This window comes from Liolophura sinensis, chromosome 8, assembly GCF_032854445.1.
Source record: "Liolophura sinensis isolate JHLJ2023 chromosome 8, CUHK_Ljap_v2, whole genome shotgun sequence".
NCBI classification, from domain to species: Eukaryota; Metazoa; Mollusca; class Polyplacophora; order Chitonida; family Chitonidae; genus Liolophura; species Liolophura sinensis.
The window spans coordinates 18,545,552-18,560,817 of NC_088302.1; the positions used below are offsets into that span (position 1 = coordinate 18,545,552).

Here is a 15,266-nt window from a genome sequence, read left to right on the forward strand (position 1 = left end):
AAGATAAGCAGCTAGATGCACTATCTACTTTTCACTCATTATCACCCTAGATTTGTAATATTGGAGCTTTGCTGTAAATGGGAATTTGTGAGTCATGTAGTCTGCCTGGCCGAGAAACCCAATAGTGCACCTAAATGAAGATAAGGAACGTTAGTGTTTGCAAACTTCAGACCATCGAGACATATACATTAGTGTTTGCAAACTTCGAACCATAGAGACATATTGAATGTTTAATTTTGTCTCAAATGCCGTGACAAACTGCCACGGCAACTGCATCAAGTTTTTAAATAGAGTGCACTCTGACGCAGGTGGTAGACCATCTTCAAGGGGACAAAATTTTTGCCATGCCTAACATCAGAGCAACCTCAGACTAGCAGATGATCACACATCCAGTTTATTAGGAAACACTAGTACGCTGAATTTTTGTTTGTTTTGGGTTGTTAAACATGCTTGGTATCCTTTGCTCTGATGTATTTGTATTGACATGTAAAAAGTATGTGTAAAGACAGAAGTCTTTCTGGGTTTCGATGTTACGACATCGTGGTGACGTCCTTTTATTCCATGACGTCGTGTTAGGGCTTGGTGTGGCAAATCAGTGCATTTTAACATGGGTGAGTAGGTGGATAAACAGTTAGGTACCTCCGTGGCCAAGGGGGTTAGCACGCCAGCTTGGTCCAATGACCGAGGAGCCCCTCACCAATGCAGTGAGTTCAAGTTCATGCTGACCGGCCCGGATAGCACAGTTGGTAGAGCGTCCGCTTCGGGACCGGTAGATCCAGGATCAATCCTTGATCGAGTCACACCTAAGACTTTAAAAGAGGAAGCTGTAACTCCCTCGCTTGGCGTTCAGCATGAAGGGGATAGTGTAACGACTGGTTGACCCGTATCAGTATAATGGCTCGGGAGGGCGGCTTACTTGCCTTCGGTAAGTCGTCTCAGTGAAGCAGCACTAAATAAAAGAGCGGTGGAAATCCGTCCTGCAACAAGGAGGCACATTACACGTACATGCACCCTAATGATTCCTTCGTCGTCATATGACTGAAAAATTGTTGAGTACTACATTAAACCCCAAGCACTCACTCACTCACTCAAGTTCATGCTGGTTTCCTCTCCGGCCATACGTGGGAAGGTCTCACAGCTGCATACGGATGGTTGCGAGTTTTTCCTGAGCTCTGCCCGTTTTCCTCACAGCCGCATTAATATTAGTGAAATATTCTTAAGCACAGCGTGAAACACCAATCAAAGAAATATATAAATATATACAATGATGACGTTAATATCATACCAACTGATGGTGGGGCTAGCTCTAGAAGAGTGTCTATCATTTGAAAACTTTGAGAGGGGTCGTGGGTTTTACAAAGAGATGTTTGACAGAAATATAGTTCTAAATGAATTATCCTGGCAAATGTAACAATGGATAAAGTAAGCATGCTTCTCTTGAATTAAGGCACGTAGGATCTGCGAGCTGGCTTCAGAAAGTTCTGAGAATGTGACCTAACTCTTAAAGTGCTGCTTCAGTGCCAAGAGAAATGAGGCAGAAGTGTTAAAAGAATACGAAGGATACCTTATGGAATATAGCTAGCACCATGGTTGCAAAAAAATTATGATGAATAACACTTCTTAACCTCTATAAGTGAAGAAAGTTGAAAAACAAAATCCTACTCAGTTTTCGTAAAATTTTTCTGATGTGACATGATAATATTCCTGATGTGATGATGAATTAGGCAGACTAAATGTCGAGTGAGGCAGTTATGCTGGAATGATGTCATGCACATTTGACAGTATGACTTCATTTGTGGCTATCGGTGATGAGTGACATCACATGTTCTGTGCATGATGTCACACCAGGCAAAATTGGAAATGACTGAAAACATTTGTTTTCACCTCCTATTGAACTAACAACTGCGGCTTTAATACAATGTATTTTATTTGTTTCAATGTAAGAAAGTAATGCCGACTATCTCGATCTTTATCATTTTAGCTTGCATGTTAGATGTACGGGTCGTGACGCTATAGTAACTCTTTAACATTTTCAAATACTAGGCACTGCGATTAGAACTAGCCAAGCCATGTGGTGGTACTTGTGACCTATAGTTGTCGTCTTATGACTGAAAAATAATTAAGTACGATGTTAAATCCCAAGCACTCACTGTAACCAATAGTGTGGCAGTTCTGTTCAGCGTACTCATCTATTCTGGCTCATATTTCAGGAGGTAAGTCTTCAATTATGGAAAATATAGATTATTGTATGCACCCCCATATTAAATCGCACGAATTTGCTTAGCCATGCTGTTCCGAGAGAGTGTCACGGTACTCTGGGGATGTCAACATGTAATGTTGAAACTCGAAAATCTTGTATTGGGGAAGTAACAAATAATAAAAAGGTTCATAATTATTGTCATGTGCGTGAGGCACACTGATGGTACACTCTGATGTAACGCGTTCACAGTGAGATTTACGGGTAAGCTCCATCCTCCATAGACATCACAGTGTTACAGGAGAAAAATCATATTACTTCATAATCACTAGAAATCAGTTAAATATATACATGTGTAATATGTACTACATTTTATTGGGGGTTTCGAGTTATAACGTGTTGGTGACTTCACTTTGTGAAGTAGTATCTATGGTATGGATTAAGTATGTATGGATAAATCACTGCTTTTTAACTTGGGCAGGTATGAACAAAAAATGAAAATTATCCACAAAATATGACTTTAAATAATTGACTAACATGTACCTAGCAAATCCTTTGAAATAAATATTTCGGGGAATAAAATTCATGATTTATGGATAATGTTATTAATTTATAGATTTGATTGGGGTTTTATGCTGTACTCAAGAATATTTCACTTCTACGACAACAGCCATCGTTATGGTGGGAGAAAACCTGGCAGGGCCCTGGGAGAAACCCACAACCATTGCAAGCTACTGGCAAACCTGCCCATGTAGGAAGCCAGCATGAGCTGGACTTGAAATCACAGCACCCACATTGGAATTGATAATATCGATTATTGTGTATAGCCGCCTATGATAAAATACATTAATTTGCCCCCATGCTGCCATAAAGTGAAATCGTGGCACTATGGGATATCGCCATGATGTCGTAATGTCACAACTCAAAAGCTTTGTATTAAAATCAGATGTTACAGTAGAATGTTGTATGCTTACTACGATCTAATGGTGAATTCTAATGATTTACAAAGGTGTAAGCTGTGAAAGTACGTCAATTCAAACCAATTACAGTCAGATATCCATTGAAAAGGCAGTGGTTTTCCTCCATTTATATACCTGACAGCCATGATGTAAGTTCAAAATTCACATACTGTCTTTTATCTGAAGTTTGGTCGGTGAAAGTGCACTTTGAGAAGCACATAAAGGACTTAAAATAAAACTTTTGATGCCAGTACTTCTGGACTTAAGATAAGAAATTAATTAAACTTCACAAAGACCCCTATAAAGGGCAGTCAGACAAAAGGTGTTTCTAGGTGAAATACAGTATACATATATAAGTTTAGAGGGTAGGTGCTTCAGTGTCTTTGAGATGCCCTATTCTGAGAAAATTAACATGGGAGAATGAGGGAAAGTAGGAAAAAATTGGAAATGAGAGGTCTAGATTTTCAAATTCTGTCTAAATCTATATATACATGTATATAAATATATATCTAACCAAAAATAAGGCTTAGACTATGAATTATCTGCTACAGATGTACTAAACAGGGAACACACCCTGCGTTAGCGAAATTTATTTAGATAAAAAGTTTGTGTTCATTATTTCCTTTCACAATTACCTACATGCAACTTGAGACATTGTCATTAAGCTGATTTTGAAGTCATTGCATCAGTTTTTCTTCTTTCCGTTTCAGAAGCCCATTTGTTTCTTTGAATGATGAACTAACTGCTACTTGTACTTCGTGGACATATGACAGACTTGTAGAGTGAAGGACGTTTTATATGATTGGTGTAGTAATTTGTACATCATGGGTAAGACACTAATTATACAAAAAATGTTAGTAAAGCGTCGTCCTGAAAGGTTATGTGTTCAAATCCAGCTCCCATTGGCTATTGTGTGCAGTACATTTGTCAGGGACATTAAGTTGAGGGATGTTGTTTTTTTTCTCAAGGCTTTGCCCAGTTTTTACCACCTACATGTTTACTCCTGAATGCTGTTTCTTAATTGAAGTGTGTTTTTAGCACAGCTATAAACCATGTTGAATCAATTAGAAAAAAAGTTCTTTAAATCTATGAAAGGTAATAACTCTTTAACTCCTGACAAACATGATGGTCTTTAGGAATTATGCTTTATATCTTTTACTGCTTTTGATGGTTTATTTATAACTTTTACTGCTTTCACTGGTTTATTTATTTATTTATTTGTTTGGTGTTTTACACCATACTCAGGAATATTTCACTTATACGACAACGACCAGCATTATGGTGGGAGGAAACCGGGAGGAACCTGGAGGAAACCCACGGCCATCTGCAGGTTGCTGCCAGACCATCCCACTTATGACCTTTACTGGTTTAATTGGAAAACATACTTCCTATCACCACAGTTCACATCTGTGATTGTTGCAAATCACATTCTTGTTTTCACAGAAATGTTTTATATTTTTTTTTGTTCCAAAATTGTCTTTCTGCCCTCGGTGGTTGATGCAGTTTTCTCGTTAGCCTTTTGGCCCCGGACCAATGAGGTTTCTGACTTGACACGAGCTCTTACATGTTCAGTTCTGGCTTTAAGTTGAAGTTGGTATTTTAAGGTACCAGTCAAATGTATCAGTTTACTTCTCATACTCCTGTTTCCGTCATGTGTATAAATTTTGTCATCATACAAGTGAAAAAATTGAGTACAAGGTGAACTGCTATTGACAGATGTATAAAACATTTTAAAAACCTGCTGGAAAATTTCATTTTGTGTTGACAGAAGTTGATTTGGAGCTGGAGCGTCTTAGGGCAGATAACCACGCCCTAGCAGAAGAACTCCAGCAATGTCAGGTACTAATATTTTAGTATTTTTGAGGTGCGCTGGGGATTATGTTTCAGCATTTAAATCTGCTAAAAAAATAATGGTTACGATGATGTCATCAGTTTTAGAGACTGTACTACTGTGCCAGTTAAATGTCATAACAAGGAAATACCCATGATATTGAAATGCACACATATATGTATGTATATTTTAGCCATCAAGAATATGTTCACTCTGGGCTCTGTATCATCTAGTGTTGTTCCTACCATTACACTGTACATCTACCTTCCCATGTTATCTTTCACCAAGAGGGAAGGGGATTAGGGGTCGGGGTCGTGTCTTAGTTTCTCCCTATTATGATCAAATTAACATGGGAGAGAAAGGAAGATTGAGAAAAATATTGGAAAGGGACACTCTAATCTCAAAAACTGGCTGAATCTTAGTTTCCTTATGGTTAAATTTATTTACCTGTAAATAAAAACCATCTCCCTCATGTTTGGTTTGATTGCATGCACATCAGAAGAAAATCACGGTCAAGCCTGTACTTATATCTTATTTTCATACATGTGCCTTTCAAAAACCTGTCCCAGTGTCTCCTACATACGAGTTGTCAGAGCATAGCGGGGGGGAGTATATAGTGTAATATTGATGTGGACCCCTAGTACCAAGTGTACTCCTTGTGTGACAAAAGACTATCTCTTCCAATCACATTTTAATTATGTATGGGTAGGAGTTGTAGAGAATTGCCTGTTCAGTGGACAGTTCCCACCTCGACGCAGACTTTTTTATGATCGGTGGGACTGTGGAGGAGATTTATCATGCAGTTACTGCGCGATCTCCTCATAAGTGTCACCTGCATGACGGGGACTAATCAGAGCCGTGTTACCTGTGCAGGCTGGTGTTAATCAGCCAGCTCATGTTTTAGTCAGACCCACAGCTGTGTTCATGTCACCCATGTTACACTGCCCTCAAATCACGCTACAAGACTCGAGCAGCTCACAGTAAGGCCTGCCCTGATTTAATACCTGCTATACCTACTGTATATTCCTATAAGTTGTTGATGCTTTTTGTGCTTTTATTTTGGTTTTTGTTTTTTTTGGTTTTGTGTTTTTCAAAGAAAAAAAACCCCCAAATACAGCTGAAAGAACATGAAGATCTTTTGTAACCCAGGGAGTGTGGTTTACACTTTAAGAGTTGTTAGACACTTGATTTAAAGGTGAACTCCTTCCACATGTTCATGGTTTACAGATGAGGAAAAGCACATGTACTTACATTAATTTCCATAAAGTGAAGACTCATTTATAACTCAATTAGCTTAGCAGAGGTTGGCTGCGAGCAGAGTGGTTATGCGTTAGGACATACAAGGTGTGGGTTCAGTCCCAACTTCAGACTGGGACTTATCAAGGTTCCCCTCCAACGGCTGTTCTCTGGACCTTTTTTGGCCAAAATATTTATAATAGTGACAAACAACTTTGCTTTGTCTTTGTAACACACAAGTGTATTATATTGGAATATTCGTGAAAAATAACGGAACAATATAGTTTTTTAGGGAAGAAATGTAATACAAAAATACAAAATGTAATAATTTGCGGATAAGAATTTGAGTACCCTTAGCTGTTTGGATATACATGTGCATGTATTTGTGCTTCCTGTTGAGTTGTCGGATAATGTCACAAAATTGAATTCTTTTACCTGCATGTTAACAACTAGATGGTCAATAGACGAAATGAGTTACATGGATGTATGCAATGTCAAAAGAGAAAGAAATACAAACCCCAAAGAATCAGCCAAGAAAATGGGAAAGACTGAAAAGTTACATTGCCTTTGGTTTGTGATAAAGAAGATTGTGTGAGTTGAAATGGGATAGACTTTTTTTGTTTCAGTGGTATTATTTCAGTGTTTACTAAAGCAGGTCATCGTTACATTTATGTCACACATGGTAGAGGCAATGATGCAGTCTTACATTATAGGCAAAAAGAATTTTTTCCCTGATTGATCCTGATATGTTTGTACATTTTCAGGTGGATAAGGACTTTGTGTGGTCGTTATGGCGTAAGCTACAGGTTGCCAATCCTGACATCACTCAGGCAGTCAGCATGGTCGTACAGAGGTAAGGCTTGCACGACTCCCCAACTGCTGGCACAGAAGGTATAGGCTCAATTCCGGCCTTTGACAGGGAATTTTTAGATTCACCCACTGCCTCAATGTTTTTAGGGACCCTGGTTACACTAAGTGATTAACAGCCCATGTGCGTTTGTTTACATGGCATTACATTAGTTGAAAACCTGTTGTCTATTACCAATATCGCACGCAAATTTGTAGATGTATGATAACCCCAGGGGAAGTTCGTCAATAACTTGCCAAAATTCAGTGGTTTAAACAGAGTATGTTGATCTCTTCTACCCATGAAAATGACAGTGATTGAACAATTGAGAAATGTGTGAGTGTGGCCTAAAACAGTCATCAAAGAAAAAAAATTGTTTGCTCGCTACCTGTAAGAAATATTCAGTCATGCATGTAAATCCTCAGTCACCATTCTTAGCTCAGACTTGATTCACACAGAACTGCACAGTTGTATGGGAGAAAACCAAACAAATTTATTGAAGCAGGGTAAGCTACACCCCTCTTATGTGATGGAATTTCAGACTTATTAAGTCAACCAATTTCTTGAACAGTTTCTTTTCTGCAACAGCATAATTAAGAAGCTTAATATAGAAGCAGATTTGCACAGTTTCCGCACATACACACAAATATTCATTTCCCTTAACTACAGTTAAGTATTCTTCTTTTAGCCCATGAGCAACTTAAGATTGGTGTTTCAATGTAGATTATCCTCTGAGTCTCCCCTTGTAGGTTGTGAGTTCAAATCTGCCCTACAGCATCTCCCATCAGATTCATATGAACTGAATTGGAACTTGGTTTTTTTCTGAAATTGATCAGAAAATTTCCATTTTTTTCTTTTTTTTAAAACTCAAAATGAAATTATAAAAGACAAGTTTATGAGAAATGTATTGCTTGAGTGCTGAGTTGGAATCCAGTTTTTGCCCATTTAATTTCATTTTGTTTTCTCCTGTCCTTTTAAAACTGGAATAATACTAAGATCCATGTAGTCTGCTGTTTAATCAATTTCTTTTCTTGCTTCTTAAAAATGTACATATACCTTATTGTCTGCATATCACATGTATTATTCATGACCTGGAAAAGGCAGTGTTGTATGTTCGTATGTCTTGTATTATGAGGTGAATGTGAAGGTTAGTCTTGTCTGATGATGGTTCCGATGACCTGGTTGACATGCCCTGACAAGTAATTTTTGACGTTGAATGCCAATCCTTACCACATTGAATTGTTAACTCCATTGTGTGAAAAACGTTGCCTTAGCAATGAACAAAGTGCAAGATTTTCCTCTTTGGACAAAAATTTTTTAAAAATTTGTGGAGAATGAAGTTCTAAGAAGCTTCATATTTATCACTAGGCCTGAGAAAAGAAATTTGTAACTGTAATAAGGCCCTGGGAAAAAGAAAAGAACAAAAATACATAAACAGTTTTGGTATTTTATTTTTTTGTTGTCGTTGTTTTCTTGTCCTTTAGCTGTATTAGGCATATTCGACTCTGATTGTCTCAAAGTTAAGTACATAGATTTGTCTCACTAATGATCCTTTTGCAGTGACTCATTGAGAACAAGAGGCTCGCATTAGCGTCACATGAACATCGTGTTAGCAAGAGGTGATTATCAATAAACAAAAGATTTTCCAAGGATTTGCTCTGGTCAAGTTAATTTCACTGGGAAATCAATACAGTCGCCAAGTTATTTACATGTCGAATAGGCTTTCCTTCTACGCGCTTGTCTCCAAAACTAATTCAGGTGTTACAAGGTTAGTGGACATGTCCCTACTTAAGCCTTGTAATTGTCGATCACCAGGCTGTAATTAATGACGCGCTTTGCACAACATGAAAATGATTCAATTATCAGCATGGTTTCTTCACAGCAGTGTGCGGTCACCCTTTCGCGAGCAGCTTTGTGCGCCAGAGGCTCTGATGGATGTTTGCAAGCTGACAACTTTTATATTGCATAACTTCTATTGAATTTGTCCACTTAATCCACTGATTTGTTGGCATTCAGTGTAATTGTTGTGCCCATTACTGACCTTAATTGAGTCTCCGTGTTTCTCAGCTGACTTCAATATGAGCAGTCCCCGGGCCTACGTCTGACACGTCGCCCCTATGAGGATACTATATCATCTGCATACATTGTGAGTCCAAATCTCCTCTGTGCATCTACATGTACAATGTTCTGCTGATGTGAAGATTATTGCCTTCCTTCAGATTGTTGTCTTGTGTGATATATTTCTTGCAACTCTTCGTACAATTTTGTGAAAAAATTCATACAGCGTGTAAAAAGCATCTGAAAAATGCTCTGTTTTCTTGAATGGATTTCTGACGAATCTGTACACCATTTCATGTAACCGTACAGTTTCTTGCATGAATTCATACTGCCTTTGAAAGCATCTGAAACATTTTCTGTTCTTATGACTGGATTTCGGGCAACTCTTTCTGCAATTTCGCAGAGAGAATTTCCAGACAACATGTCGCCGTTTTAAAGTTCTGACTGCATTGGTAGACAGGTTCCAAATTGACGACTTTGAGAGGAAAAGATTGAATGTTGAGATAAATGCTGCCATGCACTTCAATTGGCATCTACTGCTATCAAGTAAGATGTAAGCCTTGGAAGCATTATGCTCTTGCTCAGATGGCAAACAGAGGAACTCTTCAACAACCATACTTTTCCACTCTATCTTGATAGTGTTAGATCTATTGTCAGACAGCGTTCTTTAAAAGGAGATGAGTATAAATCTAGCCAGTATGTTTTAATCAAATTTCAAGTGTTTTTTCTACATTGAATTTTCATTTGAAAAAAGAGAAAACTAGTAGCAAAATCCCAAACCTATAAACCTTTCTACATCAATATTGAGGGGACCTCTGTGGACGAGGGTGTTGGCACACCAGCAACTGCCCACCAATGCGGTCGCAATAAGCTTATGTTGGCTTACTCTCCAGCCGTACGTGGGAGGGTCTGTCAGCAACCTCCACATGGTGATGGGTTTCCCCTGTGCTCTGCTCAGTTTCCTCCCATCATAATGCTGGCTGCCACTGTATAAGTGAAATGTACTTGAGTGCAGCGTAAAGCACCAATCAAAATAAATCAAACATCAGTACTGAGTATTCTTTGCAAACCCTGATACCGTCTGCATATAATATAATATGTTGTCTCACATGAAGTACCAAATACTCTAGTGAAGCCAAATGCAGAAGCATAGCCGAATCACCCTTGTCTTGTTACTGTGATGTTGTATATTTGGAGTGGGACAAAGAACAGGGGGATGAGGGACTAACATCTGTCAATCAAAATTGTATAGTTCAATGGATGTCTTTAGTATTTGGTATTGAAATGCCCACTTACATAGCTCCCTTGTAGAGTTTTATATATGCAGATATATGCGCTTGTCCCTAACTACCATGGGAACTTTATGTCTTTACTACTGTTCGTTACAGTGCTTCCATACACATAGTACTACAAGGTCTTCTTGTGGTCTTTGACAAATATGATGCTGTGGACAATGTTACCAAGGCACATTGAGAGCAGGGGAATCTAACAATTCTGCGTGTTTAGTGCTGGGATCAAACAGTACCTTGAGTAACTCACCTTACTCACTGAGTTACATCCTGATCACTGGAATAAACCTTAAAAATACATTTTTCACGGAAGTTTTAATTGTCTATGTTCTATTTGTCTAGCCCTCAACTCTGCAATCATTTTTAGTGTCTGCAGGATTTATATTTTGCTATTAAGCTTAATGACAGATGAACAGGGTGTTCAGTAAGAATCTACAACACATTCTGTTGAACACTAAGACTTACACTACATGTGAAAAATTTGATAAAAAGCGTGCTTTATGGTAATACAAGAATGGAATCAGTAGTAGTTTGGGAATAGAATAGAAAGTTGTATTTGTGAAAATATTGGCTAAGAATTGCACAGTGTTTGTTATGGATTTTGTTTTGTTATTCATAATATACTTTTTTGCCAATATTGTTAAACAGTTTAAAACAGGCATACTTTTATCCCACTCCAAAATTATTTATTCATTTATTAATTTATCTTGCAATCCACTGTTAGTTTCAGTTGTCAACACTGTTCTTAATGGTAGGTGAAAAAAAACCCCAATGGAATCATTTTAATTTTACATTTTTTTTCCCTGCTTTTACCAACTGTTATGTTGAAGTATTTTTTTTCTGGAATGTTGTGCTTTTTTCCACAGGGAAAAAGAGAAGTCCGAGTTAAAGGACCGCAAAGTGCTGAGCATTCTTCAGCTTAAAGATGACAAGATAGAAGAGTTACACGCTACAGTGTCTTCCCAGGCCAGGGAGCTTCAGGATGCCAGAGCTAAGTATGTCCCCCTGCTGGGCGATGTCGCCCCACAGGTCAGAGGGGAGACAGGGTGTCAGTCTGCTTCCAGACACTTTCTCTATCCCTCACATCACATTGTCAGGAGTCATGAAGAGATACATTTATTTGGTTGATGGTTAGTGTTTTACCAATATGTGTACACTGGAGCTATTTATAATCTCCTCATTGTATGTACATGCTTTTTGTTAATGTTTGCCATCAGGTCCAAGCAGTTTGTGTGGAGAAAAAGGACATGAGGAAGATAAAAAAAGTGGTCAATACTAAACATTAAATGGTCTTTGTGATTTGATGGTGTGATGTACTGACAAATTTTGTGAAGTTTGTAAATGTTAATGTTGAAATTGTGATTATACCTGTTTGCATCGATTGTTTATGATGTCACTCAGAGTAGGCTGATTGGAGTGTATGCCATCAAGCATTTATATACTTCTGACATCATGCTTACGTACCAGTATTTGTCTTGGGTATCTTGTATTCGTATCCTGAGAGTCTCGGAATATATATAATGACACACTTTGAAAATGCATAACGTTGGTGAAATTCTTAAATAATTCAGGCGAAAAGAAATATTGACCTTTCTCAAATATAACATTTGAGAACGGTGAAGACAAATTCTAGTCATGGTAGTATTTTTCTGTAGTTTGTCGTCTGATTTTCCTTCCATAATAAACATGTGGTTGTTTGTCAGTTATGTGTTTTCAAAGTGTTTCAGTATACTTTGTATATCATGTGTTCATGCCTTAAGAGTTGCAGGGTGATACAGATATACGTAATATATCTTGTGTTCATACGGGTATCCTATGAATCTAAGAGTCCATGTATCTACTTCATCATAGCATTTTGTTCATACAATAAGACTATTTTGTATTAATTCATTGTCAGAAAACTGGAACAGCAAAGTGATGTAGCCGTTGTGAGAAATGACAACCAAGTACTGAAGGAGAAACTGGCTGCTTTGGAAGATCAGGTAAGAGACGATGTTTTAGTTAAACAACGTGTGATTTAACTGTAGGAATGACTAGCCAAGTTTGGAATCCAAGTACTTCTGTCAATATTATTAACAGTATATGACTGCTTAGTTTGACGTGGTTGATGAACTTGGCTGATGCATGTGCAGAAAGTTTCCTGAGAGTTGGTGATCAATGGGTATACCAACACTGTGCATAAAACTCATGCATATATTTATTTAACAGGCAAATTTTAAAGCTGAACAAATTTATATGGATGACTCTAGCCACGAAAAATAGGGGAACAAAAACCAACTCCAAAAGGAAATGCCACTTGGTAGAACCAGTCAAGAGGTCTGGATTTTCGAGACAAATCTTCAGTAATGGCTGTGTCTTTATTTGACTGGATTCAGTGTGTAATATGAACCATCTGTATTTGTGTAGATGCAGCTGAGAGAATGGTGTAATGTCATTAGAATTATCTATCTTAATTACAGACATTGTCTGCAAAAATTTCCTTGTGTCCATACACACATACACATGTTCTTGTTAACAAATAATACAATCTCAGGTGTGTTTGTAAAGTACAGTGGACAGAACTGATTCCCATGTGTTATAATTACAATCACCCCAGGTGCCTTTTTACCTACTTAATTTCATCCTTCCTATCTTTGGATAAATAAAAAAAAAACAGAATACAAATGTATTATGATTTGCATTGTTTGGCACAGGCAGTTTGATTTTGCCTCTTTGATGATTTATACAAAGTATCAGATTTCTGAAGAGGTCCTTAACTCTACAAGCTGGTCTGTGAAGGACAGATACTGTTAATCCATAGCAATAGATTTACTCCTGAATAAGCTGTATTCATGCAGAGTTGACTTTAAGATAAAATATTTTGGTAGGAGTTTATACCAAAATTTTTTTTTGTCAAACAGAAAGGTCACACTTGGTGTTTGTCCCTCCCTTCTCCGTGGGGATGGGGGTTTTATGGCCAGCTCACTCAGTGAGGAGAAGTGATGATGGTCAGACCAGCTGTCTGGTTACCCAATCACCACAGAACACTGTTGTACCCGTCTTCAGGGTGCAGTATGCCTGGACATGAGATCTTGTTGACATGGCCAGGACAGGGCACTTGCCAGCCCACAGATGGTGCCAGCCACCTTTGATTATTTTATTGTTTTATACAGCAATGTAGGGTATTCCTGTCCAGTCTATCCCCTAGGCTACTCAGACCCCTCTTGGACCAGGGCCTGTCCATTTTTTTACCAGGATTCTTTTCGTTCTGGGTTGTTTTTGTTTTGGGCTGCTTTGTTCTTACAGCCAGACCCTTAACCTTTGTCCATGTGAAAGCTTATTAGGTTACGATTAAACACATCCAGGCTGTGAAAGACAGTGGGGGGTTTTGATGTCTGTGTCTGACATGGACATCCATATCCCAGGTGAATAGTTTCTACACAATAACAGACGAACAGCCTTGCTGGGGCTTTTTTCTTCCTCAGAAAACCAGCATCGTAAAATTGAACCAGAAGCTGTCCAAATATATTTGTCAAGCCACCCAAAATGCTGTGTTCAACGACCTCAGTTTGATGTGTGCATGTTGATGCTTTTCCTTGTCCCAAGAGATCAGTATTTTCTTTGAAATGCCTTCAATACAAAGCTCTTGATTATTGATATACATGTAGTCGTTGATAGTTTGATATTGTCCTGTGCGTCTGGATCGAGTTCAAATCCATCTCCGTGTAAATAAAACCAGTTGGAAAGGTCCTTATTCATTTTTAAGAGTACTTGTATCTGTAAATTTTTTTTTCCTTTGTTCTTTAGTAAAGCGTTCAATTTCTGAGCTTGTACTTTGATGCTTTTTAATTTGCAAAGATAGAGTTGAGTTTTTGCAGAATTCAAGGAGACTTTTGAGGAGATGAGATGACTTTTAGAGGAGATAAAGGTGATTTTTTTATGGGGGACCTTGTGGATTTTATATGTTTAAATGTACACAAAAAGTTAATGTGCTCGTAAAAATGTGCAGGTAAAATACTTATTCTGTAATATGTTATAGTTGAAGCGCTTGCACAATACTTGTGTCTCTTTGCATTTTTCTTTTGAAGCCGCCCATAAAATTGTGTATGAGAAAAAGGTTTTACAAATTACAATGGACTTTTGTGTATGAAAAATGCAAGTCATGTAGAAAATCCAACAACATATTACATCATGGAGTTTAGCTTTTGAAATATATATATGGGGTGGTTGATTTGCGAGTAATGACATGAAATAAATAGTTGTCTGGATAGCAATTTAAGCTGTTTAAACTTCATGGGTCTGTGATTTGATTTTTTTTTTTTAAATGAAAATCTCTTTCAAGTTAAGTCTAAGATTATCTGTCAATATCACATCAATACAAAGACACACTTTTTTCATAATCCTGTACAGCAGGAGTTTTACAGCAGCAGCCCCCGGTCCCAGTCCAGACTGGGTATTTCATTAAACCAGCTTGCCTCTATTGATTAGATGTTTACTGTTATACCACTGTTACATCCAGTCAACTTCTCTCATTTTCTTTCCACTCAATTATTCATAGCCGAGTCACATAAGATTTGTTTGTGCCCTGAGACTAGGCGAATGCTGCCGTCCCGCAATGGCTGTCATTTGTCATCCCACACAGGCAGTGCGGATGGCACATTACACATGCACACGCCAGATTAGATCATGCATTAATGATGTTGGAGCCACATTCTGTTGCATAGAGGCAATTTGGACGGGAGCCATTTTTGACCCATTGAAAAAGTCGAGTGACTGTGATGAATCAGAACAGAGGATGATCACCCTGAACAATTGGCGACATCGGCTGTGCCGTGAACAAGAAAACTCGTTCAAATACTTGTACTGTTCC

General features: G+C 38.0%; 1 protein-coding gene across 1 annotated transcript in view; it reads left to right on the forward strand.

Moving 5' to 3' along the window:
• Positions 1-3,821: 3,821 nt before the first annotated feature.
• LOC135473271 (centlein-like) overlaps positions 3,822-15,266 on the forward strand; it is an 88,534-nt gene continuing 77,089 nt past the window's right edge. Inside the window, exons 1-5 of the mRNA XM_064753118.1 lie at positions 3,822-3,984; positions 4,925-4,995; positions 6,988-7,076; positions 11,284-11,412; positions 12,315-12,399. Coding sequence (XP_064609188.1) covers positions 3,981-3,984; positions 4,925-4,995; positions 6,988-7,076; positions 11,284-11,412; positions 12,315-12,399 — 378 coding nt within the window. The 5' untranslated portion in view covers positions 3,822-3,980. The remainder of the gene's footprint in view (positions 3,985-4,924; positions 4,996-6,987; positions 7,077-11,283; positions 11,413-12,314; positions 12,400-15,266) is intronic.